This window comes from Numenius arquata, chromosome 16 (genome assembly GCF_964106895.1).
Source record: "Numenius arquata chromosome 16, bNumArq3.hap1.1, whole genome shotgun sequence".
In the NCBI taxonomy this organism is placed as follows: Eukaryota; Metazoa; Chordata; class Aves; order Charadriiformes; family Scolopacidae; genus Numenius; species Numenius arquata.
In genome coordinates this window covers 7,389,382-7,415,661 of record NC_133591.1, presented here as the reverse complement: position 1 = coordinate 7,415,661, position 26,280 = coordinate 7,389,382, and the positions used below count along the sequence as shown (strand labels likewise).

At 38.1% G+C, this 26,280-nt stretch overlaps 1 protein-coding gene across 1 annotated transcript in view; it reads left to right on the top strand.

Annotated features, from left to right (window-relative positions):
* The window catches only part of TMEM132D (transmembrane protein 132D), a 262,644-nt gene that overhangs the window by 150,900 nt on the left and 85,464 nt on the right, over positions 1–26,280 (top strand). The window contains exon 4 of the mRNA XM_074159444.1: positions 15,606–15,789. Within this exon, the coding sequence (XP_074015545.1) occupies positions 15,606–15,789 (184 nt within the window). The remainder of the gene's footprint in view (positions 1–15,605; positions 15,790–26,280) is intronic.

Sequence of the window (26,280 nt, the reverse complement as noted above, 5' to 3'; positions counted from 1 at the left end):
TCATGACTCTGTGGCTGCTCCTGTTGTATCCCTGCTTGGGGAGGGTCCCACTGCCATGGGATCCACTTAATTTGGTCTGCTTCTGGTACTGAATTTCACCTGGAACTTCAGCAGTGATATAAGTGGAAGTTTCTCTTTCCATGAGCTATGAATTTGGCTGTATTTTACAAGACAGATGAGAAGAGCAAAGGATCAGCATATTTTCAACATATGACTTTCTGAAAATAGGAGCACACTTTAATTTACACTCATCAGTACTGATGGAGATGTCACTATTTTCATACCTATGGGAGAAATATCTGCTATGCAACTGGTAACTGCTTCAATTCTCTTCACAAATGGCTTCCAAGTTGTTTCTACTTCATCTTTTCTCCACACAATTCATCTGCCCACTTCTCACATTTATGTAAAAACTTTGGCATCAGTCCTTGACTGTTTCATATTTGACAATATTTTTTTCCTTAGCGTTGATAAAATGTGCACCAGAGATTTAGGTATGGATTTGTTGCTTCTTGTTTTACATCTCCACAAAAGTTGCAAAACATGATGCTCTTTTTGTGAACAAACAGTAAGAATTCTGAATTGTTAAATATGGAAATGAGAGAGAGAAATATTTGGTAGCTCTTTTTCTTTTGGAATTGTCAAAGAGAAATATGATTGATTCGTGTTACTGCATGGTTTTACAAGACATGAATCTTTTCCTTTTCTTAAGTTTCAGAGTTACTGCTGTTCATTGTGTGTCCTAGGCTGCTGTGATATAGAAAATAATCATATTGCCTTTTAAATTTACATTAGCTGTGCTAATCATAGTATGCAACCCATCCAATACCAAGTGTACTCTACGCTGAGAAGCTTAGTAGTGAAGAGGAAGACTCATCTGTTCATGATAACATTATGAGCTTTGGTTTACCGCTTTCCTTATATAGTCAGGGTGTCTGGGAGCAAAAGTGTAGGTCATGCTCTTAATTATGTGGGAGACCTGTTTCAAGGGTTCTCTATTCCTAAGGGGTCATTTTCATGCAGCATTGAACAAAGGTCAGGAGTAATTCTCTCCACATATAATTTGGTGAATTTACTGAGTTGTACTGGTTATTTTTCTGATAAATGAGAGCCTAGCTCAGCAGAGTATTTAAATTCATTCCTATTTAGCAGAGTACTTACACATACGCTTAACTTATAAAATGAGATTGAGTCACAGAAGAATGAAAGAGCTTGCTTCAGTGGTTTGCTGAGCACGGGTCAACTTCTGAACTGGAACTTTATAGAAAATCAGGGAGCCATAGAAGTTAAGGCACATTTCAGTGAGCAGCCAAAAGATAGAAGCCTGGTTTCTATGTGTTTTCTTCTTAGGAATGAATGGGTACATGGATTCTTAGGGAGTGTACTGCATCCTTTCTGTCAGAGGGGTTAATCACTTGGTCTCTTCTCTTCTGCTGTTTGCCTGCTTCCAAAAAGCTTAATAATTCCTAACCTCTATCCTTCTAACTAGTTTTGTTGAAATTGGTCTAATGTTACTGGAGGGAATGACAGACACGCAGATATACTGATTGCATAATCCTTTCTTTATGAAGGAATTAGGCAAAAAACAAAAAAGGCTTGTTACAGGCATATCTGCCACTGCAAAAAAAAATTTCTTTCTAAGCATTCAATCCTATCTAATTTTAAACCATTCCAGTCATCGTATCTGCCATTTCCTTTTGAGACTCTGCCACTGTCCCTTTGCTTTGAATTTGGTCCATGTTTCCTGTTGTTTCTAATTATACTCTCCTGCCTACCTGCTCTAGCAATTTTCTCTCCTTGACACTTAAATCCTTGAAATATATTGGAAAGTTAGCACTTTCTGTTTCTTCTGCCTTTTAAACCTCACCTAGTGATTTTTTTAGAAAATCACCAACCTACCTTCTGCTCTTCTTGATGTTACTTCAAGTATTGCACATTCAGGCCCTCTGAAAATCTGGCAGATTATTTCTTTTACTGTTTTTAGAAAAACTTGCCCATTTCCTTCAATCTTGTGGCGATTATTTGTACCTTATCCTGCTGTGCAATGAAAGCATAACTAAAGTCAAGTGGCTTGAATAAAGCAAAAGGAAAACCATGCCTAAAAAGGCACTTATATTCATAGACTGTAGTGATAATTTTGGCAGTGCTATGTTTTAATTCTTCATGTCATTTAGTTGCTTTTATTAGTCATAACAGCCGTCTGTTGGATTTTGCCACACATATTCCAAGAATCCTGCTAGTTATGAGGTTTGAAGTATGTGGTCTATCTGAATTTTCCATCTTGCTTGCTTGGAGGAGATATTTTAAGTCTATATTTCTTGGTGATTGTGTGTTTCAGTTAATACACCCTTGAGGATTTTCCGTTGCAGTGAAAGAAGAGTAGTGTGTGTATTTGCAATGGCTTCATGTGAGCCTTGCAAAGAAAGAGAGTTTACATTCAATTAAGACGTTAAAGACTCAAAACTGTACTTTGAAACTGTAGTGCAATAGCAGTAAGAGTATAAAAGAAAGAAGAGTCAATAATTCAAGCAATCTATTATTTAGGTGTCTGCCATGAAATGAGATCCTACTTGTGTTTTGATACACGACTTTTTCACTTCTGATCTCACTGTCATCTTCTTGTGAAGCTCTGCTATTCATGAAGGGAAATCTGATTCAGAAATTTCTATAAGGGTGGCAAATTTTGCAGTGCCTCCGAGCAGAAATTGATCTTCACTTACTGCTTTTCCCCCGTTATGTGAATGATTTATGAACCTGTTGAAACTATTAATGATTACTAGCATTACTGAATTCATAATTACAATAATTAGGGTCTTTCTTACCTTACCTTCAGTTCAATAAAATCAATATGTCTTTTGGAAAAGCTAGATGTACAGCTTTCAACAGTCAGTTATAAAGACTTCTAAGTATGGTCCTGTGATTCTTATAGGTAGAAGCAACGCAATTTGTACTGCTACCCAGCCCCCAGAACTGGTGGTTCTTTCCCACAGAATTTTCTTTTAAGATCCCAGATTAGTATCTTCAAGCATGTCAATAAAGTGGCTTTAAAGCCCAAATTGCATTTGATGGAAGATTGCCACATAGTAAGGAAGCTTATGTGATGTGATATGTCCATCACATAAGCTGATGGCATGAAATCCTCACTCTCTTTAGGTGATATTTCTTGTTCACACCAGCATGTTTCCTGAGTATTTCATGAAGCATTTCCCTAATTCATGCTACGTCTGTTTTTCTCTCTCCTTCAGTTTTCCAGTTATTAGTTTGACCATATTATCATTTTTACTGAAAGGGTACTTTACTTTTGGAGATGGCAAACAGCTGTAGTTGCATTCTGACACAATGTATTGAGATAAGGTAGTGAGAACCTACCATTTCTCAGCCTGCCTACTTAGGTCAATGAATATTTAAAGTCCTCTTAAGTTCATCTGTAGAAATGTAATTCTTTTGTTTACAGCTATATTGGGGTAGGGAAGGAGTTGTTTGGCTGGAGGTGATTTGAGGACAGAGAAACGTGAAAGGAATAATTTTGAATGAGGGAGCTATTATCAGCCATTACGTGTTTCCAGAAGGTCTGCAGAGTTATTTAATGTTTTTCTATGAGCGCTTGTTGTAGGAAGTGGAGCTGCATTTGGCCGTACTGTCCATTTCAATGTCTGGAGTATGCTATGGTCTGTTTTCTCTGAGCAACGGCACATAGAAGTCTTTAGTTCCAGCCAGGGTGGCTCCTCTGACTGCTTTAACCATTAGAATAATCAGGTTTGGAAGAGCCTTTCAGGGAAAAAGGGATTTAAAATCCCTAAGTGCTTTTAAAATGGAGCTTGATAAGTTTATGAAGAGATTATATGATGTGATGGTAGCAATAGCAGGTGACTTTCCATACAGACCAAGGTCCTGTCCAGACCAGCACATAAATGCAGCTCTGTCTTCCTTCCTGTGCTGAAATTTTTTCATCTAGAATGAATGTTCATAGCTTTCATATGGACAGCTGGTCTTTGTGTTTGCTTTAGCAGTCCCTGGACCATTTGCATAAATAAGATTAGGATTGCTTGATAAGCAATTGCTGATGGCCAGATAGAAAAGGTAGACCTCATCAAAGGATGGTGACTGAGTGTACTCACATGCATATATCAGTGCAAGTTGTAGCTGTTATCTATCCTGGGGTTAGTTTTCTGCTCTCGGTACACCTTCTGTTGTAGAATTCTAGGCAGCATAGTAGTCAGAGTCATAACGTGCCCTTACTATTTTTTTCATTGTAATTCCTCAGAGAGTATCCAAGGACTGCCCGGATATACGTGTCCCCTTATATCTCACCAATCCTTCTGAGCTCAGGTGCACCTCAGCCTCAGGCTCTGAGTGGTGAAAAGTCAAGTGTGTCAACACGGGATGCAATGAGACCCAAAATTATGACACTGCTTGACTTAATGGAACAGTTCACGTTAATGGGAACATGAGTTCTGTGAGCTTTTGAACTCACACAATTTTTAATGTCACAAGTACATCAAAAACTATGATTTGATTTGACAGGGCCTAAGACTCAACTGCAGACCTGTATCATCATCCTGTCTGTATGATTTCATCATGGCCATCAGATTATCCCAAGGTGTACAGAGGGGAAACATCTGCTCAAATACTGAAACTGTACCAGGGCTGGAGCAGGGAAGGGATACTGTACCTTTATCATTACAGCCAAAGTGATTTAATGAGTGTACCCCTTAGCCTACCACGTCAAGGTTGAAATGTGTTGATAAAGCAAAACAAATGTACATACTGCAGTGATTTTCCAGAGATACCTGTTCCATACTGTCAACTCTAACATGTATAATATATGAAACGAAGGTCAGTATTTGCATACACACAGTCATCTTCAATTGATAAAAATTGGTAGGGAACAACATGGCTTTATGCATGTCCATATAATTCCCCAAACAGTTACATATTTTACTAAACTTTTAATATTTATATTATCAATCAGATCTTTAGGCCCTTTCCTGTATTGTATGGTTTTTTTCATGAGGGTCTTGTTTCCCCTTATAGTACAGCAGGTACAAAGGACATTGATGAAATAGATGCTGCACATTAAGCAGCTTGTTGTGCTGAAGCTCACAAGTGCTGTGCAGGTAGCAAATGGATTGTGAAGGTGAATGGATGAAAAGCAGAAGTGGCAGTTTTCCATTTCGTTCTGGTGTTCAGATACTGTTCTGCTGTCGGTCAGACAGTCTTGGAAATAGCCTGGAAGAGCATGGTGTTTAATTTTCTGGTTTTAGTAAATGTAGCCTCTTGATCTCACCTTTCTTAGGACACATCCAGGTCCATTATTTTCACCATAAGAATTTATTTGTGAAAGAAGCTTTCTTATCATTGCACATTAACACTGTCTTTCAATTAAACTTGGACAGAATAGTCTGTAAAATCACTTGTGGAAAAGAACAGAAGCCTAGCAGACATCAAGATGAATTCTAGTAACTTGGTCATGGCCAAGTTTCAAATCTTTAAGACCTGATGGAAGAGAAGACTCAGTTCTTATGCCTGAGTGAGTTCCTTATATGTGGGTGTTAGTCTATGAAGTGCAAGTCGAAGTGCTCAGGCTACCCCAGCATTTCCATAAGATCACAAAAAAGACTCTAAATAATATGCCTCTTTGGAAAACCATGTGAGAAAATTTAAACCGTTCAAACTTAATCCAATGCTGAAATTGGCCCTGCTTTGAGAAAGGCGTTAGACCAGATGGCTTTCAGAGGTCCCTTCCAACCAAGATTACTCTATAATTCTGTGCTTTAAAAGTGCATTTCAGCTGGTGGGAGGGGGGAGAAAAGCAATGTGTATATTCTCTCTTCTTATTGCTTAAAAATAAGAAAGAAAAGAGATTCTGGAAGCTTATTTTATTTTAATATTAAGGAAGCTGGAAAGAATTTCATTTTAATTCTAGACTTGGCAGATACTGAACATTTGGGTAAAGAAAACATTTCTTTTTTAGTTGAAAAGAACTTTGCACTTTTGCAAGATGTACGAGTTCAGCAGAAATAGTTGCTGAATAGTTCACGGCAGAGGAAGTTCCTATAGTTGAGGACAGTAATCTCAAATATTGAATATGCCTTGGCAGATCTCTCCAAAGAGGCCACTAATTTTGAAATATATTGAGGCCTTGAGTCTTGTGAAATGTAATGCTGCTTTTATATATAATTGTGTTTTTTGAACCAGTGTGAACACTAATAAGCAAGGCATAAAAAAGGTATGTTATAGATCTCATCTTGGAGACATGAATGGAGCTACCTGCTAAGATACTGGATCTTCCACTCTGGATTTAAGACTACAATTAAATTTAAGGAAAGTTGGTAGAGAAGATGATTTCAAAATCATGTTGCATTCCAAAGTTAAATGACCAAGACGGGTATCAAGGAGAGCAGCTGATGTCTGAAGCATGGATCATAAAGCAGCAAAATGCTGTATCTTTGATGTGAATCCAAAAATAGTAACTTAGCCTGATAAAGTATCACTTCTCAGGGAGATTCACTCTAGAAGTACCTTTTAGACCAGTTTCTCAATGTTTTCAATCTGGTGATTCCTTGCTTGAACCTTTTAAATGTATTACATTACTACAGCCATGGTAAGCTTATGTAAGAGATTTATTAGGTGTGTATTTCAGAAGATGGGCAAGAGCATGCAGTCATGAAAGGAAATAACAGGTGGAGTTAGGGGAGGAAGATTTTAACTCTTCAGCCCCTCACAGTCCCTTTGATTGCTTCTACCCAGGACTATGATCACTTCCTGGAAAATATTGTTGTAGGGCCTGTGATAGGCACTCTGTAGAAGATGGTATTAAGGCTGTTTATACATATTCTGCAAATTCCCTTTTGCAGAGGAGTGGTTCTCACAAGACCAGAGTCAGTAGCTGGATTATCTCTTTGTTCAATTCAATTTTGCCTAACTGTAATTGGGCTAGTTTGACAGCAGAGTATTGAGTTAAGTCTCAGACCCAGCAAGTGCCTCCTGTGTGGACACATACGTCTATGGGAGCCAGGGACTTTTCTTGGGCTTGTGTGTGGTCATCATGGAAACAAAGCCCTATTGCCTTTGTTAAACAAAATTCTTGAACTCAAGGGAAGCTTTTTTGTACAGCGCATATGCAGATAACTTCATCTGTATGGTTGCTTTTCAGAGAGAAATAATTACTAAAAAAGGCTTAACCTGAATTCAGAAAGTCTAATCCGATATATATTTTTGCCCAAATATAAATTTGCTGTTCATGTATATAAAGGTTTTTAGGTGGATAAATATTTGTAAGATGAGGAATGAGTTTTGCTGCAGGGTAGTGTACAGAGCACAGTGCTTGATCTCATGATTTAGTATACTGGGATTACTCGATAGCAAATATTTGCAGCACTGGCCCTGTAAATTTTTAGTATGAAAATACTGGGTCTTGTTCCCTGCTGATCGGTGTTATGTTTGTGCGACTCCTCCCACTTAGTAAAAGATTTCTTTCATTTTCAGGAGACAGTGATAGTGAAGTGATAGTGACAGTGTTAACAGTCTGAGAAATTGTAATGTGAATGAAATATCTAAGACTTTTTTAGGAACACTCAAGACTGGTATTGATCTAAAGGTTTAGGTCTGGAGGTCATGATGTAAGAGTCAAATTCCTATAGTGCTGCCAATCCTGGGCAAACCAAGGGTATGTATTCAACACGTCACTTCCATGTGTACTGAAGTATTATTTAATTGAGGTCTTTATACTTGGTTTTCCTACCTGTAAAATAACTACTATGTTGTCTTTCTTCTATTTTTTGGCTCGTCGGTTAAGACAACAATCATCACTTTCTGCAGTTGTCTCACAGAGGGTGGTCTGAGCCTTAGATTAATCTTATAGAAACTTTACCAATTAATAACTATCATTTGCTGCTATATATCTGGTTTTCTCCTTTGCAGTTTTATCACACTTAGATGTGAGTTATGTTATATTTATTGTTATTTTTATGCTGAGGACAATAAAAAACAGCAGGTAGAGAAACCCAGATTGACAATGTTATTTGCAGCATTTTATTAGACTTGGTACTGTCAGTAAAACTGTTTTCTTAGCCCTGCAATTCAAACCCACCTGCATAGTAACTTCGGTTTTTCTGCTGTTGCCTCATGATTGGGCTGCTTCAAAAGTACTTGATGTTTACTGACTACTGTGTTGAATAATTTATTGAATGATTATTAGACTGGATGTCATAAAGTCAGTGTTGATTTACCATTCCCTTAGCATAATGTGGTAAATGATCACTGGATTTACTATGTTGAGAGATGCTCAGAATGATGGTTCCGAACTGAAATGCTGGCTTGGTGGGAAATTATGTTTTAAATTTGTATTATATTAAAAGGCTTAATAATTATTACCCACTTTTGAATGGTTTGAGTTATTTGGGAAAAGTGCTATCAACAGCTGGAAAATTGTATAGTGAATAATTTATTTGAAAATAGCAAAAAAAAAGTAAAATAAATAATTCAGCAAATATTTCTCGACCAGCACTGCTGATGTCATGCTCTAGAGAGATGGATCAATTTTTTTAAATAACTTTATTACATGATTAGCAGACTCATTTTTTTGTGATTTTTCTTGCTAGTTGGTTCACTTCATACACTGATTCCTGAAGAAAAATGACTTTTCAGCCTACCCATCGATGAATTTTTAATAGTAAGATGACAATGAATAAAATTAAATTTTAATGTAGTGCTGTATGTATCACTTTATCTTGATATATCAATGGTGAATAACGATCTTTGCAGTAATGTAGTAGGCTAGATTCTGCAGATACTGTGTTTTTTAGAATACCCTCTCTGACCTTGGGAAGGTCAGAGCCTGAAGCCACATGCCTCACTTTCCTTCTCCTTTTTGTTATTTCTTAGACTAGGAGCAGGGACTGATGTGCTGAGTATGTATATACTAGTTTGCTAGCAACATATGGTGCAGGTATTATTGCTCCATATTGTTTGGTTTTGTTTTAATAAAATTCTAACTTTTGGGGTGAAGTCAGGCATTTTATTTTCAACTGCAAAGGAGAGGTGGAAATCCTGCTAGTCTTGCTGGCTAGATTCATACCTACGAACTGGATTTGGGAGATCAAGCATTGGATACGTTCAGCACACATTCTGGAGCCGAGCCAGCTCCTCAGCTGGAGAAAGGCAATATCATGCTGTTAACTTGATATGTTTAATGTCAAGTCTTGCAATATTTGATTTTTACCTTAAATCCTAGTTGTAGGAATAAAATAGTTCACTGAAATTCTGCAGTTTTTATTCTGCATAAAAGCTTTTCCAAAAAAGCTGGAAAATATTAATTGATTGCACTCTAGCTCAGAAACCAGAAAGATTCATTAAAATAAAGAATGTCTCTTTGCTTGTAAGGTTATTTTGAGGGCTTTTAGCTTGTGTTTTTTGTACGTGTGAGACTCACAAAAGAACCCCAACCCAGAGACACAGAGCTTCCAAAGACTGCACGTGAGCAGTGGAACGTTTTTCTCAGCTTTGTCTTCCCATATTGTATTGAAAAGTTCAAACCCTGCCTGAAGCAGACAGGTGTGTGTGCATTGTTTTAGGGTAGACCTGCACAGGAAACCTAAAGGTAGCATGTTTTGATTGCTCAAGGTAAAAATAAAATACACAAAAAAACATATTAAAAAGTGATTAAATGTGGATGTGAAGTTTACATCCACCATCACCTCTTGCAGAGGGATTTTTAAATCATCCCTGGCTGAACTGGAAGAAGTTATGGGTATTTCCAAAGCAATGGCTTGTTGTGCAGCGATGAGCACCAAAGAAAAGCCCAAGTAAATTAGCCTACCATAACTCACAGTGTTTCTTTCTCATTCTCTGCTTTTTATTCCTCAGATGTCAGTATTATGGTCTCCTTGTCAGTGATCCCACGTTTTGCTTACACATCCAATACACGTAATATCCAGGATGCTATCAAACATGCCAAGCACAAGTAGTTTATTGCATTGCAAGTACCTGTTTATGCAGAAGAGATGTGATCTCTATCTCTCTGGCAAATATGGAGAGGAATGCAAATGTGTCCCCTTGCCACAACAGTTTGACTCCCATGTAAAGGCTTCCTAAAACAAACAAAAAACCCCCACAAATATAATTATTCTTTTTCCTGAAACCATAGTTGCGACTATTTGTTGAGAATTCAGCAAAGACTAGACAGGCAATCTTTGCTTGGTGAAGATACACTAAAAGATTATCAGGATACTTTCCTGACTACTTTAAATATAGGTGGAAAGACTGACTCAACTGAGAAGGAAGTTTGAAACTGGGTTGGGGTTTTTTTTGGCTATTGTCTATGTCTTTGTTTCTCATTCATCTGGATTTTTTAGGGGTTTCTCACAAAGCACCCAGGTACTCCAAGCCTCATTCTTTTTTTTTGTTTCTATTATTCTCCTCTTATCTACATTTCACAGAAGTTAATTTTCTACTTTTCTTTCTCTCACATCCTTCTGTAACAGAAGGATGGTCATTTTTCTTTTTCTCTCTGTGATTTTTTTTTTTCTTAATTTCTTCTAATTTCCTTTTCCTTTTTTTCCCACCCAAAATCTATTCAGGTAGGAAGACACTGTGTTACTCAGTTGCATGCTCCCAGTAGCATTGCAAAACGGATAAAGTCCACAGACTTCTGGCACTGCTGGGATATGCCTCTATAGAGGAGCATAAGTGTAATGCTTGTGTGCTATAGGGGAGCTCTCGGGTTGGAGAGAGATTCTCACGTGGAAGGGAAGGAGGTACAAAAAAGCAAATATAACGAAGGAAAGACTGATTCTCTATTGGTCCTTTGAAGTCCCTTTGACCTCCTCATGTTTGGTTAGGAAACAAGTACCCTTTAGTGATAATACTAGGAGTAATGGCTTGCAATTCCAAAAGGGATGGACACAAAAGGTTTGTAAAACTGTTCTTAGTGAAATTGTTTAAATTCTGAAGAAAATACCATAGAAAAAGCTTTTCAAAAAAAACTATATCAAAAGTGAATTGTTTCAGAAAACTATAGAGTTCTATTACTACATGGCAATGTTTTGTTTTCACTGCTCTTTGTTATGCCTTTATTCTACATCTCATATTGTTTTATATTATTTCCTACCACACAAAGAAGCAGTTATATTTAACACATATTGCTCTGTGTGGTGGCAGGACAGATGACAGCAAGCTTTTTTGCAACCCAACTGATAGAGCTAGAAATAGCTAGCACGGTGTTTTTATCTGGTATGACAACATAATATGTTATCTTACTTTTACCCAAAGATTTTTACTTATTATAAAATCACTTTATTTCTGCAATAGTGGTTATACACCACTTTCTGTGTATAAATCATCTTATACACTTTGTGGTGTATAAATCATCTTATCCCTGTTTTTATGGGAAAGTAATTTTCAATTTAATTTTCTCTCCTGTAAAATGAGGATAATAACGGTTTTCAAAAACTCCCTCAGGTCTCATGGGGTCAGCCGTGCTGTTGTTTCTCCTCTCTCATGATAGAAAGTTTTCCAGTTATCCCTGGAAACATTTTTTTCGTTTTCTGAGCACAGCTGTTCCACCTCTCAGCCTGGCCTGTGCAGCTTTTCAGGACACAGACTCTCTGCAAGAGATGTGCTGGAGACCTGGGTACATGTATGGAGGTAGAATAGAATAAAGATTATCTTCTTTCTCTCTTCTCCCCAAGGCTCTTTCATTAACATTCCTATGATACATCTTATTTAGCATATTCATGGCTTTAGGCTTCTTGTGTCCGTTATAGCCTTCTAAAGACAGTGATAAAACTTTATATGTTGTATTATGAGAAAAGTTACATGCCCGTTTTAGTAGGTTCAGAACGAATCTTGTTTTGTGAGCATTATATAAAGATCAAAGCCGATACCACAGGTAGTGAAATCAGGAATGGGATACTTGAATTGACTAACATTGCCAACATCCAGTAGCTATTCTTATATTTACAGTCTCCTCTTGAAAATTGTGTCTTGTGGGGCATATCATCCCTAGAGACCCAGAGGAGTGGCTGGTTCTTTCTCTAAAGAAACTTGACCCAATGGTACAGGTGTTTGCAACTGGCCAAGGGCCTTGACACAAGCCTCTCGAGTTTAAATGGACTCCGAGGCCAAAAGGGCAGAAGAGATATATTTTTTAAAAAAATTGCCTCGGTCAGGGATGTGAGGAATGTGTCAGAAGCAGTACGTGCATAATGGCTCTGTGGAGGTAGGAATTACTCCCCTGGAGACAGGACAGAGTTTCTCATTGTTCTTAATTTGTCAGAGCTGTTTGATCTTTTGTTAGACAGGAAATAAGCGGCAGATTAAGAAATACAGTACAAATGTGCCTGTGTTGTCCTGACTGACAGGAGGAAAGACCAGACTGCTCCATTCCAATGAAGTTTTCTTTTTTTTTGTGTCTTCCTTGTCTTCAGATTGGGCTGAGATCCTTTAAAAATGTGTGTACACGGCACACAGCTCAGCAGGGCTCTGTTCACCAGGGGAGTTTATTGGCACCACAGTGAACTCCATTACAGTTTAACTCTCAACTATAAACAGCAAAACCCCATGAGAAGGATTTGAATCTAAATTAGCACCAAGAACTGTTTTGCTTTGACCACTCTTCAACTCAGCTTGGATTGCTGTTGTGAACCTTTGGGTTTGTCTGTTCTAAACTTTCTAATCGTGTAGCCTCCCACATTGTTGCTGTACTCTTGATAGCAATAATGGTTTTAGCGTTAGCAAAGACAAGCTGCCAACATGCTATTGCATTACAGTGACCATAAAGTGTATGCCTACCTTGAGGAGGATTAGGCAGTGCATCATTTCAAGTAGCTGTGGCTGACTACCCTATGGAAACATTCCTGTTGTACCAAGCAGCCTTGATTTTAAAAGAAAAGCCACACAATTTTGTGTGACTGAACTCTGGTGATGAATACTACTTGTCCAAATTTCTCCCTTTACATTTTTAAACTGAATTTTCTGAAGGGTAACTTTTTGACTTCTCTGTTGAAAGATTTCAGTTGCTAAATACTGCTTGGGGAGGCTGTAAATTGTGGACACAGATCCCTGTGCAAGTCCCCACTTGCACATGGAAGGATCATCATAGTAAGTGATGAATAAAGTAATTAAACAAAAGTTCCTCATCTGGTGCAGACAGCCTGGGTCTGATCGTAGGTCATGCAATACTTTCAGGGTTTTTTTATACAACTTTAGCATCAGTAATGACATTCTTATTGATTATTGAGATGCTTTGTAATCTTGTCATTTGGAGGTGTTTAGTATTTCTAAGAGGAACTAGTTCAAATAATTTCTATCAAAATCACATTTGGTAGTGAAGTGGGGAGTATTTTTGCTACAAGAAAAGCTTCATTACAATACCTGCTTTGAAGGAGAAATGAAAAGAAATATTTTCATTCTTTTGGGATTACTCATGCCATATAGGGGCTGTAGTTCAAGAATATAAGGACCACAATCCACTTCTTGCTCCCCATCTTTTCCACTCCCTCCTTTCACTCCCTCCTTTGTTTTCCTGTGTCATGATCACTTTGCTCCTTTTCTCCTAATCCCCAACATACCTGGAAAAGATCAGGCTGATTGCCTTTTTTGACAATCGCTAGGTTTTTCTGTGGTATTCTGCCCTGCAGTCCCCTCCTGTGCAGCAGTCCCTCTCTCCTGTTACAGGACACATTTCTGGTGACAGCACCAATTCTGCAAAGCCAGTGACTGGTAGTAGCAGACACCAATGCAATAACAAAGACAGACACCCTGAACAGAATCACAAAGCCAAGGTTCATTATATGAAGATTGAATTAGTTCTTTAAACACAGAAACTGTGATAGAACATACCGTACAAAACAGGATCACTGCCAAGTATTTATAGGCAATGCATTGCCCATTCCTGTTCATACAATTAAGGTAACTGAGTTTCAATAGTCAGAGCTGCATAAAGCAGCTTTCTGATCCTGCCTAGGTTGGCATGAAATAAGACTGTATTCAGTCCTAGTTTAGAAATCGTGCTCCTTCTTTTTTTTTTTCCTGACATGAAGAAATGAGAAATTGAACACAATGCGTTCCATTTTGGAAACACAGAGGCTCCTTTTAAATTCCATCCGGTATAGCAAGGACTCAATACATCCATTAAAATCCAAACCTTAAAGATGATCAGATTAAACTCTTCAAGCAGTAACTTTGGATAAAGCATTGGATTTAGCCAGCATGATAAAAATATCTGAGTATTTTGGGAGGAATCCTAAACTGGAGCTGTTGTCATAAGTGTTCTTCATTAAAAAAAATATGCCTAGAGTTAGCTCTTTTTCCATATCAGCTGGGAAAACCTGCTGTGTTTTAGGCATGTTCTGGGGTTCTCTAATCAGTTGCTGAAATGTTTCCTCTTTCTTCCAGCTGCACTCTCCAACATAAGTGGCTTGTGACACTTCAGTGTTGTGCCATTCTTTCTCCCCTTGAGTATTATCCCACTGAAAGAAATTCTGCTCTTTCCCCTCCACGCAAATACTGAAGATCTGTTTGGCCTTCAGTGCTTCAGAAGTAAAAGCACTGTCATTCTCAATGTCCCCTGGATTTCTGCACTGCTAAGAAATTCTGTGTTCCTCAACAACTTTACAGTAAATCAACTATTTTCTTGTCTCCATAAATGCCACTGGATTATGGAGCTCACCTTGCCAAGATACACAATGGAAACTTTACTGTATTGCTTTCTATACAGTAGCTGATTTTATAACGAGCTTTGCAGGAATTGCAACAATGAACCGCTTTCCAATTTTCCCTCTTTACATTTCTATTTTAAGGTATTCACTTAAATGAACCACGTAAATTTAAGAAGGACAGCATGTAAAGACAAAGTAGAATTGATAAGGTATTAGTAACCCCAATGTTGCCATACTATCCTGAAGAATCACATCTAGTAACTCTTTGCTCTTTTCTAGTACTCTTTAAGGATCAAGGATCCTGGCAGGATTGGCCAATATTAAATAATGCAGTTTTGTAACTCTCTTCTCCTGCAACAAGCTAAATTAGCTATACGTCCTAGTTTAGCAAAGGACAAAAAGAGCTTTCAGGCAGACATTCACAGTAAGGTAGCAGTATAGCCAAAAATTAATTTCAAGTTTCCCAATCCTCTACTCCCTGCTGCCCTGGTTCATGAACTTTGACCTTTCTTCCATGCCCCCCTTTTTTAAAAAGCAGAAAATACTTCTAATGCAGTGGGTTTCCATTTCAGGGAGTGATTCCTTTTAGATTTGCTCATGTGTTGCTTTAACAGGGAGGACGTACAATGTGCTTGTTAAAGGGTGAGCCTCGTAGTTAGGATTTTTTGGCTGTAGCTTTAGCTTTGCCTTGATTTGTTTTTGTTTCTCCACCTGTACAATGGATTGGTGCTTAGTGATTCGTGTTACTAAGCCACTTGAATGTATGGGAAATACGCTGAAATGTTAGGACAAGTGCAAATGATTAATTCATTATTATATCCATCATCCCAACAAATCCTCACTTTGGAAGAGCCTTAATCCAATGTTTTATTAATATAAAAGCAATTATATTGCTGGTTTATCAGTCATGTGAATGGAACCTTTCTTTTTCTTTCTTTCTTGCAGTGCGGACGGTCCTTCCTCTGAAATAATGCAGATTGATTTTGAAATTGAAGACCTAACTGACCTACCTGGGACCCAGCTCATCACATGGCAGGTAGAATATCCTGGAGATACAACGTCTGATCTAGGAATCTCCAAGATCTATGTAAGCCAGAAGGACCTGGTAGGAGTTCTTCCCTTGGCTATGGTAAGAAATTGTCTGGCATTCTGCAAGTTTTTAATATTGTTTTACAGCTCCAGTGTCTGACAGGTGCAAATAATCTGCTGAAAGGGGTGGGGAGACAGAAAGTTTCAGCACCTTGAGAAATAGATACTAGCTCCTGAATTTTGCTTCATTCAGCAGTAAAACCACTTGAGGGGAAACGGTAGCGTCCCCAGGAAGGCCCAGTCATGCTCTCTTTGACAATACACTCACTTAGGGGCAGAAGCGGAGTGCATGGCATTCCCAGTATTCAGAACTCACTCTTGCTGTTGCATGCAGTGGTATACTTGGACACTCAGTGCAATGTGGTGTACTCTTACGTTTGGTCCAGTGTTTAAGCAATTCCTGAATCACAATTTTTTCAGTTTTTGAATTTTGACTCCATATTAATTTGAGAGTGAGAAGAGAAATAAAAGTCATGGCATGACTTCTGAGTAATTTTTAGTGACCTGGAGAACACAAAATACAGTACACAGCCAAGTGTCTCTTCTACATAAATACATTCAAATGGGTTGCCTCACTGTCACAATGCAATCTATAGGGCCTGAAAAATACCTGATCCTTTAGTCTTGGTCTTACCTAAAAAACCTCTTAGATACCCAACTTTCAAGTGCAAACAGAAATTGTGTGCATTTCCTCTTCTCTCCCCTTCACATTTCTTCATCGTTAGGGCTGACCATATGCTTGTCTATGGTCTGGCTGTGCCCCATTTTCATTCGAGACAATCTATTAGAAAATATTGACGCATTATTATTTAGCACTGAGTGAAAAACAAAAATCAATCTCAGAGCATTTAAAAAAATGTAACCTGTCTGTTTTCCTAGTGATAGCCAGTTAATTATGCCATTATTGAAGGCTGAAGTTGTTCTCCGTACTTCCAGACTCACGGAACTGATACTAGCTATTATTGTTATTTACCAACTTTAGAACTACTCAGATATTGTGATTCTTTATTTCACAAAAAAATATTTGTTTTCTTCTGTAATGGCTCATGCTTTCATTACCATGGTGTAGATCACAGTTGAAACAGCTCTCTCTATCTGGAATTGTGGCCACTTAATGTCTCAGACTTATATATCTAATCCTTTCGTTTTGCATGGCAATTTTCATGAGCTAGTTCCTGCTATTGAACTGTGGATGATCTCAACTGGCTTGTTGGTAAGAGAAGAGGCTTTCAGGTATGCAGATGTGACGCTGATATGCAGTCACACAAGTTCTGGAGTGTTGAGGGTTAAGGCTGTAAAGGTGGTCTGATTTACATAATCTGAGATGTGGGGGGGTTTATTGACTCCATCCCTTAATGGAAAGATAACAGATTTCTTCCCTAATGGTTCCAATGGTTGCAGAAAACACTAGTTCTTCTCATGTGTGCCCATGATCACTTTAGTATCAAGTGATACAATGGCAAAAAATATTTTATAAGAACAGAGATAGATTCTCCTGCTAGTTGCTACAAATCAACTCACCCTCTTCATTTCCATTAAATGATGAAAAAAAGGCCCATTTTCCAGAAGCACAAAATTCTATGTTCAAAGGTCACATAAAGTCTATAAAGTTATCAGTAGGTGGCAATTTATAAGGCAACAGGTGTTGGGATAATGGATGAGAGAGAAAGCAAAGATAAATGGCAGGGGTCCCCTAATTACTGTCAGACTGGGAATAGTTTTAACCTTCTTTGCATCGACAGGAGTGTCAGGCAAGAAACTCTGGAGTATCACAAATCTCCAAATCTTTGTAATACTTCACTTTGTGCTTAGGAAATATGATTGAAGTGCAGACTTTTCAAGGCGTGTAACTTAGATTAGTTAGGTACTTCAGATTTCCCTGTGCTCTTAGCAAAGCCAGCTTGTAATTTACACATTTAAAATAAAAAAATTAAAAAATTTTACTCTTCCATTGAGGAAGAACCATAATGAAAACAAAGTGTTATATTATTTCTCTGTTTCTGGAGACTGGGGTTAATTTGGGCTAGTTTTGCTGGGCTTCTTAAAGGAACATGTAATTTCACGTTTAGAAGCACCAAACAGAAATGCTGTTACAATTTCAATTACAGGTTAATTTTTCAAAAGAACAATTTTACTGCTTTAACATTAGGCAGAGCTTTGTTTTTTTAATAGACTAGCACATACCACATCTGCACCATCTTTGTTTTCTGTAGTCTTTTCTGCTAGCTATTATGGATTTGTAAATTGAAAAGCAGAAGTTTGGCGAATTTAGAGCTTCCTGTTTTCTTTTTTTGAGTTAGAAAATGCTCCAAAGGAAAGACTTAAATGTATATATCAGTGTCAGGACACACTGGAAATGCCTGGTTTCTGCTGAAGTTATTAGAACATTTGCTGCACTCACCTTTCTCCAGTGCATTTTTTTTTTTCCTATGGCGTATTAGCATTCCAGCTTTTGAGACCCCTGAAGGGCCCTACACCAATAACGAAACAGCAATGCAGGTCACCGTAGAGCACTCAAGGATATTGATGAGAAAGCTGTAGGGTGTATTTTATGGATGTGTGGATACCATAAAGGCTGATGTTTCTGACACTTTAATAACACCTTTTCTAATTTTAAAGTATAACAGAACCTGTCTTGGTAAGCTGTGCGTGGGACCCCAGTCGTCTCTTGTTAGCAGAATGGGAATGGCATGGGAGAAGACATTTAATTTAAGAACATTGTAAGAACCTGTGAACACCTGTTTGGATATTTGCAATGCATGATCCTTTCCCTTAAGCCTGATGAAATACAGGCAAAGATGTTTATCCAGGGTTATAAAAAATTATTGACCTTTTACCATGATTGTTTTGCAGTGGCTCATTGCCACATAGCAATGTCTTGCCTTGTTGACAGAAACTAAAACATCCACTAAACCCTATGGGACAAGCAGATTTTTGTATGGTATAATGTTCTTCACTCTTCAAACTTCTAGCGTGGTTTCCACTGTAATTTGTGAATTTCTTGCATGGGCACTATTCAAAACTCTCCCCATTTCCCTGACAGGTTTCCCACTGCAAAGTCTGTGTGTCCAGGTAGTGTGTGGCTGGGGAACTGGAGAGGAGGGGTCTTAAGAACATGTTGAATTAATGGAATTATGGAAACAAAGAGTGCTTTATTCTGGGTGGAGAATTCTGGACAGGGAATGTCAGAGGATTATTCCATGGCAATTATTGAAATCTTGGTACTTTGAAGAAAAAAAAAATAAAAAAAAAATCACAAGTAAATAGTGAAGAGGCAAACACCTTCTATGTTATTCTTTGTTGTCAGCTAACACATATTAATTCTCCTTAAACATCATTTTCTTAACATTCACCTGTAATAGAGTATCCTTTGAGACAGAAACCCTAGCACCTCTTAAGACCTTTGAAATATGGTATTTAAAAGGCATATGGTCCATTTGTTCATTAACTGTCTTGAACATACTAAACTGCTGAGGTTCAAGTTGAGGACCTGCAACATAGTGTGACAGCCAGTGAGACTAATATGCCTGAATCTTCCAGAATACGACATTATTTTTTGTTGGCATCCTAAAGAATCGGCTTCCAATTCCTCTTTGACTTCTTCCTGGTGTTTATTCCCTATTTTATTTCACTCTCATTTTGTTAGGTGATGAATGGCACAGGTTTAATCACTCAAATTGTACATTTGCTGCTATTGATTATTGTTGCTTTTTAAACATTCTGTCAGCTCTTTCATAATTGTGCTGTTCACCTTTTGTTGAACCTTAATGATTAGGTGAGGATGAGAGACAGATGAGCTCTGTAGCCATCTGTGTACATACAAGATAATCCCCACTGAGAAAGGCAGAGGGCAGATATGACATGCTAGTAAATGGATAAGTTGAAATCTGTTCTGTAAATAATAAAAATGGTAAATAATAAAATACCTGGGCTGCTTCTTAACTGAACCAGGTCTCAATCTGTAAATCACCTGTCTTACATGTGTATATGCCCTAAACCTATTCTATCTGTGCCCTCCCTTTATTTAATAATTTGATAAGGAATCAGGGCAAAACACCTATTTCATAAATCTCACAGGGGGAGATGTTGGTCCCAGGGTTGATAAATCCATTATTAGAGTAGTCCTTTCACCAGAGAATGCACTATGTTAACTTTACTTTTTTCTAGCATGCAGAAAAAAAGAATATATGCAGGACGCTCAGTGTCTCTTCACAAATTTCTTCAAAAGGTTGCAGGTTCCTGACTTTCAATTTTTGATAAATTCTTATTCCGTATACGTGTTTTAAATTTCTAAATCAGCAAGTTAATATTAGAGTCAGCCTGGCTCACACAAATGTAGCTACCCTGATATTCAAGGCATTATTAGTTTTAAAGATATGAATGTGGACCAGATGTTTCAGATGGTGGTAGGACATGAAACTGACGAAGAAGCCAGGTGGTTAGATGATGAGCACCCTTGGGTATAGAAGAACTGTGAATCTGGTTTGCTTTCTTGAGAGACTCCCCAGGCCCTTACAGGTGACCTGATCTTAATGTCAGCTATAATGGGCTGCTTGTATGATGTGTGCAACTAGGAAAAAGCAGAAAAGTTTTGCCTTCTGGAGCAAGAATCCTTGAATACTGCAGAGTCATGGTAACAGTGGCTGAGTAGCCCTGGATTGCCTCATACCAATCATGATATTAATATTTGGAAGTTGATATTTCGGCTTTCTTGCTGCCCAGAGAATCAAACTTGCTGGCAGGCAGGACAGCTGGCCTGGCACTAGGGCTGAATTAGCAGGTTTTGCCTTACCGGGGGCAGGCTCCTCAGCAGGGCAGGCTCCCTTCAGTCTTAAACTCGGCTCCGCTCTGGGGCTTGGTGAGTTTTATGCCCGTATGCCTGTGGAGTGCCTGTCTTGCCTTCTTACTGAATACATTGGGACAGCCCTTAGGTATGTCTATAATCTACTCAGCATCAACCTAAGAAGTAACCTTATTATTAGAGAACTGAAATGGACAGGAAGAAAAGACAGGATTTGCAACTTGATTAATGGTACAGTGGTGAGGTTGCAGTCTGCTTGACAGAGGCAAGAACTCCAAAAACAACCTTCCATCCCTCTGAGCCATATTTGAGCAGGCAAAGGTGGATGGTGAACAGTGAATTACAGACTTGTATCAGCAACTGAGCTTCCATTATCTCTCTGGTTTTGGCCCATTATTTATTATCCTCAAGCAGTGCAACATCGGCCTCCAAGACAGTCAAGTGACACGTAAGGCAGAGAAGCATTTAAATCAAATGTAGAAAGAAACTCTGAGAAGAGACTCCTGATTTATAACAGGCTTAAACAGAGTCAGTGACCAAAGTCCAGCTCATTGCTTTGCAACAAAAAGGTTGTAGTGAAAGCAAAGAATTATGCCTACTCATCTGATCCTACTGAGGAGTCCCAACTTGGCGAACTGTCCCTGTCCTCAGAAACGCCCTCAGCTCTGCTCTTGCCGAGGAAAGCTGCTTTGGTGGAGGTCAAACTGACCTATTTTTAAGCTGCAAATGAAAGTGGTTTAAACAAACTTAGATGAGCTTTTAGGAAGAACACTGGAACAGGCTGCCCAGGGAGGTGGTTGAGTCACCATCCTTGGATGAGTTTAAGAGTTTTTTAGATGTGGTGTTGGGGGATCTGGTGTAGGGAAAAACTTTGTAGAGTAGGGAAGATGGTTGGACTCGATGATCCCAAGGGTCTTTTCCAACCTGAATGATTCTATGATTCTATGAAGAAAGATCACATTATCCTTCATCTCAGGTGACTTAAGAGGTTAGTAACCTCCAGGAAGGGGTCACTGGTCGTGTTGGAGCAAAATAACCTTTTAAACCAGTGCTACCATTTTTGCAATGTTTGTGTCACCACAGCTGCTATTGTATGAAACACAAGTGGAATTTTTTTTTTTTTTACAAGGTCAGGTTAATAAACAAACTGTGAAAAGTAAATGTTGCTTTCTTTCTTGAACAAAAATATTTTATAATGCGCAGCACGTAACAAACTTCATATTTAAGGTGATATTTTGTTAAAAGATCTGTTTTGGTTCATCCTAGCCCAGTTATCAAAGCAACATTGACTGTAAACCCATTCTCCCACTGCAGATGAACATGCTCTTGTCCTCAGACCCATTAAAACCATTTTGGCTTGTGAGAAGTTATATTTATGGCAGTCATATTAAATAAATTGTATCCAAACCTGAACACCAGTTTAACATTATACCTTATAGATAATTTATTGTTTCAACTTGCTCCTGATGTTCTTTATAAAAATTTAATGAAAAATGTTGACAGGAAATAAACTGTTCTACATACCATCAGCAGGGTAAATAGACCAAATAAATAAATAAAATAAATTGCTGCAGCAAAGAGGCTATCTATTATATAGGAAGCTTTTCTGTATTAAAATTATTTCTAATAATTACAGGAATCAGCTGTCATGGCAGTGCCAGTCACTGCTGGAATTTAAAAATGCTTAGGGTATTAATGCCCTTATAAATATATGTATCAGAAACATTTAATTTTTAGTTAGGGCTGTTTATGTTCTGTTAGAGACTGGATACACAGCTCAGTCTGAGCTACCAGAGTGCTCAGAGCTGCACAAACATGTGTTTAATTATAGCCTCACCCTGAAGAACTCAGAAGCCAAACAGAGAAGAACAATGATAAAAACATAAAGAAAAATTGGTCCCTTCCTACAGAAGAGGGATGGGGATGGGGAACACGCTGAAGTTCCTCTTGAAGTCAACCAGACTGCCTTCTCCTAGACCCAAGGTTTCAGCTTGGCTCTTCTTCCCCATTACAGAAATTGTGATGGGTGGATCATGCTCCCTGAAGCACAGTCCTAGTTGTGCAAGTGCCATCATTGTTGGAAGTCATGGTCCACGTGTAGCTGTAAAGATGGCGTGGCTGTCCGTGCCTCTTCCTTAGACCCCCAATTCTGCTCTGGTGCTTTGCCACTCCTCAGGCTGGCAGAGTGCTGCTGTTCTCTTTTGGGAGCTGCTCAGGAGTCCATGCTGGGTACTGGAATAGGATATTGCAGGCTGTTACAGCCTTCTCTCTACTATCTACCATCTTAAGCTGATGATTAGGATACTTTTGGATGGAATTAATGCTTTTCTGTGGGAGAGCTGAAATGTGAATCTCCTTCTGTGTGTATGATATAGATGAAAAAATTGATTACAGAGAGGATCTGCTTTTGGCTGTGGCTGGTTTGGGTTCTGCCTGGTAGCTGAGAAGTACAGGATCACATCAGCCAGAATCAGCTGCCCTACTCAAATCTAATGAGTGAGTATTTCTTAACACTTCCACTGACAGTCAGTTTTATGAAAAAGATGTCTAGAGAGTAGTTAAAAGCTTTTACCTTCTTAATTCATAGCTTTCAAATTGCAGTTATAATATTCGGCAAGTTTTCAAATATTTAATTAAGATGTTACCCATTTCTGAAGAGGGACCTTTTAAATCGAAATGATTACTGAATCACAGATGAAATCTACTCATGGGAAAGGGAGAAACCTTTGGATTATTGTGATATTGCAAGCATCCATTTTCTTTTTGTAAGTATATTCTATTGCTTCCTGAAATTAGGTAGGGCAAGGTCTTACAATTTTATATCATAAAACAGACTTTCCATTCTCCTAGTAACATCTCTTGGCATCTACCAGTTCTGATTTTAATTCATCTTTCTTGAAAATAGATATTAAAGATGACTACAGGATACCAAATAATGTCCCTTGCCATTGTCTAAGTGTTTATGCCCTGGAAATGTTTTTTTTCTCCATCTCAAATGATACATGCATGATTTTGGTTCTGGTTCTTGGCAAGTTTTGTTTGGTTGGTGAGAGGTTGTTTTGTACGATGGCAGACATTCATCCTGTGACTGAATTTTATATCCAGATCTTTCTTATGCTCGGTTGTTTTAGGCTGAAAACCTCTTACCTGATGGCTGAAATTCTTGCTGTCGGTCCCCATGATTAAACTTTGTACTGTGTGTAACTTCATTTCCTTCCATTTCTTTTTCTTGAATCCTTGGGTTTATCTGGTGCTTCTTATTTAATAGTTCAAACTTCTGTATTGACAATGCCTCCCAAACTGATACTGTTAGCAAATTTTAGTAGTATTCTGTTTCATCTTGTTCCAGGGTCATTATTGACAGCAATAATAAAACAAAAACAAAAATAAAAAAAATCTGTCCCTAGGCTTGTTCTGGAATACTGTTGTATCAGGCTAATTCTGGAATATTGCTGTATCAGTTCAGAGGAACAGGTTGTCTTACTGTTGGTCTCACAGCTTTGCCTGGATCCCAAAACCTGCTCTTTGAATTCTTTCTCTGTGGTTCGGGCAACTTCGACCGCAAGGACTTTGTATTCAAAAGCTTGTTAATCAGTCTTTATGCAATGCATGAGTCAGATTAGATTCTGTTTCACATTCTAATAACTGTAATGAGCCTATACAGCTAATAGGAGAAAATGTTTCATCCACTAAACACACAATAATCTGTTATGCTTCAGAAACTAATTGATCACAGGTATCTGAAACTACAAGGCATTTTTCCCATATGTAGATGTCAATTATTTATGCTTTTTCAGAGCATGTGATATTGGCACCTGTCTGTACCCAAACAATGAACCAGGCAGTTGAGTAGTCCAGTTGGGTGTGACAGTTCTGGTATTCCTACGTGACTGTGTTCAAGAAATGAATATACTCAATTGCAAGGGGGCTAATGTATAGGGTTCATTTTCCAATTAGAATTGCCTCTTAAAAAATGGGTTGGTTTGGTCTTCAACTTACTATTATTACTATTGTGCTAAACGTTGGCCTTGCTCTGGCTGAACTCCCAACAAACTGACACGTGTGGGAGTCACTAGCCTGTAGCATTTTGTTTTGTATACAGAGAACGAAATGAGAAAATAATACTAGCACTTGGCAATCAAAGATGCCTTATCTCCAGAATACAATAAATGCCATATTCTTTGGATTTTTCCTTTCAGAATTAAGGACAACCCTCAGGTTCTTAACATTTGAAATAACAAGCAATAGCTCTTTTGCTTGCAATTAGACATTTCGTTGACCTGTGGAGCATGCAATGAAACAGTAACTGTGTTCATTGTAACATCAATGCAGACGTTCTGCTCCTTAAATTCCCAAACAGTGAAAACCATCAAGTAGATCGTCCAGTTTAATCCAATTCTTTTTCTGCCAAAGGTTACTACAGGCTCATGGAAAAAGACCTTGATGATGTTGTTATTGTTGTTGAAGAAAAGAGGTTAGAAATCTTGTTTTTGTATCTGGAGCTGCAGTTGCCAGTGACTAATACTGTAATCACCTGTAATAATAGAAAGCAGCAGTCACCCAGTTTTTGTCTGAGTGAGGGAATGAGTAATGAGGGCTTGGACTGGCTGCTGGCAAAGCTGCTGATGGCCACACAATTTGATGTGGAACATCGAAAATTGGGTTCCCTAGAGAAGCAGGAACAAACACAAGGGTATTTTTCTTACGAATTAAAGGCTAAGAAAAATGGCTTTGCATAACAGCTGCTGCTCTTTCTTAAGTGCAAGTTACATATGTTTTTCTTGATTAGACGCGTGCAGTTGAGCTGGGTGGAAACAAGCCCAATCCTTCACCCCTGACAATCTTTCGGTGTAGCTCTGAAGCTGCGTGATGCTATGAAATGTCAAAGGACCCAGAAAATATGGGAGATCTGAATTTAGAGCAAATTTCACCCAGAACTTGTCCCTGCTTCAATGGACACAAAATTTGTCAGTCCTGGCCTGTTTTCACACTGTTGTAAAGCCATTGATATTAAAAATGTTATGAGTTTAAAAGAGAAATAATTTGGTGGTGAATCAAGTTTTCAGAATGAAAGTCTCATAAATATTTGAAATTTGGTAATTTTTGTGCAGTCCAGTTTCAGCCAGCTGACAGGGACCTCATTTTCAGTAGGCGAGTGCTTTGAATGATTTTCAAGTCAGGATGTCTTAGGATGTCTCATATGGAATGCCCAGAATCACCAGTAATCACTGGAAATATTGCACCACTTAATTTGGATTATTTATCCAATATCTATATATTTTTATGTTAATCAGACTCAATTAATATTAAAGAAATGTCAAAGTTTTTTTGTTGAATTTAAAAAAAAGAACAAAAAACCACCAACAAAACCCAGGGATAGTGTTTGCTTACTTTTATTGAAATACAGTCAGATTGGGTTTGTAGAAAACAGATTACTGCCTTCTGTTCCTCTTTTGTTTCATGTCAAGTTTCACTCACAGGATATTTTAACACAATGTTGCCATACATCATAGTAGTCAATATTGCAAAACAATCCTTGATTCTGACTGCTAAATTGTTTTCACTGAAATTCAGAAGATCACAGAAAGTTTTCTTCTATGCTCATATTTGGCAAATCTAGTCACATCAGGATCCAGAGTTTACACTGATTTAAGAACATTCCTTCAAATACATATTCATTGAAGTGTCATGTGTCACCTCCCTCTTTTTAATCAGAGCATCTTTCTAAAG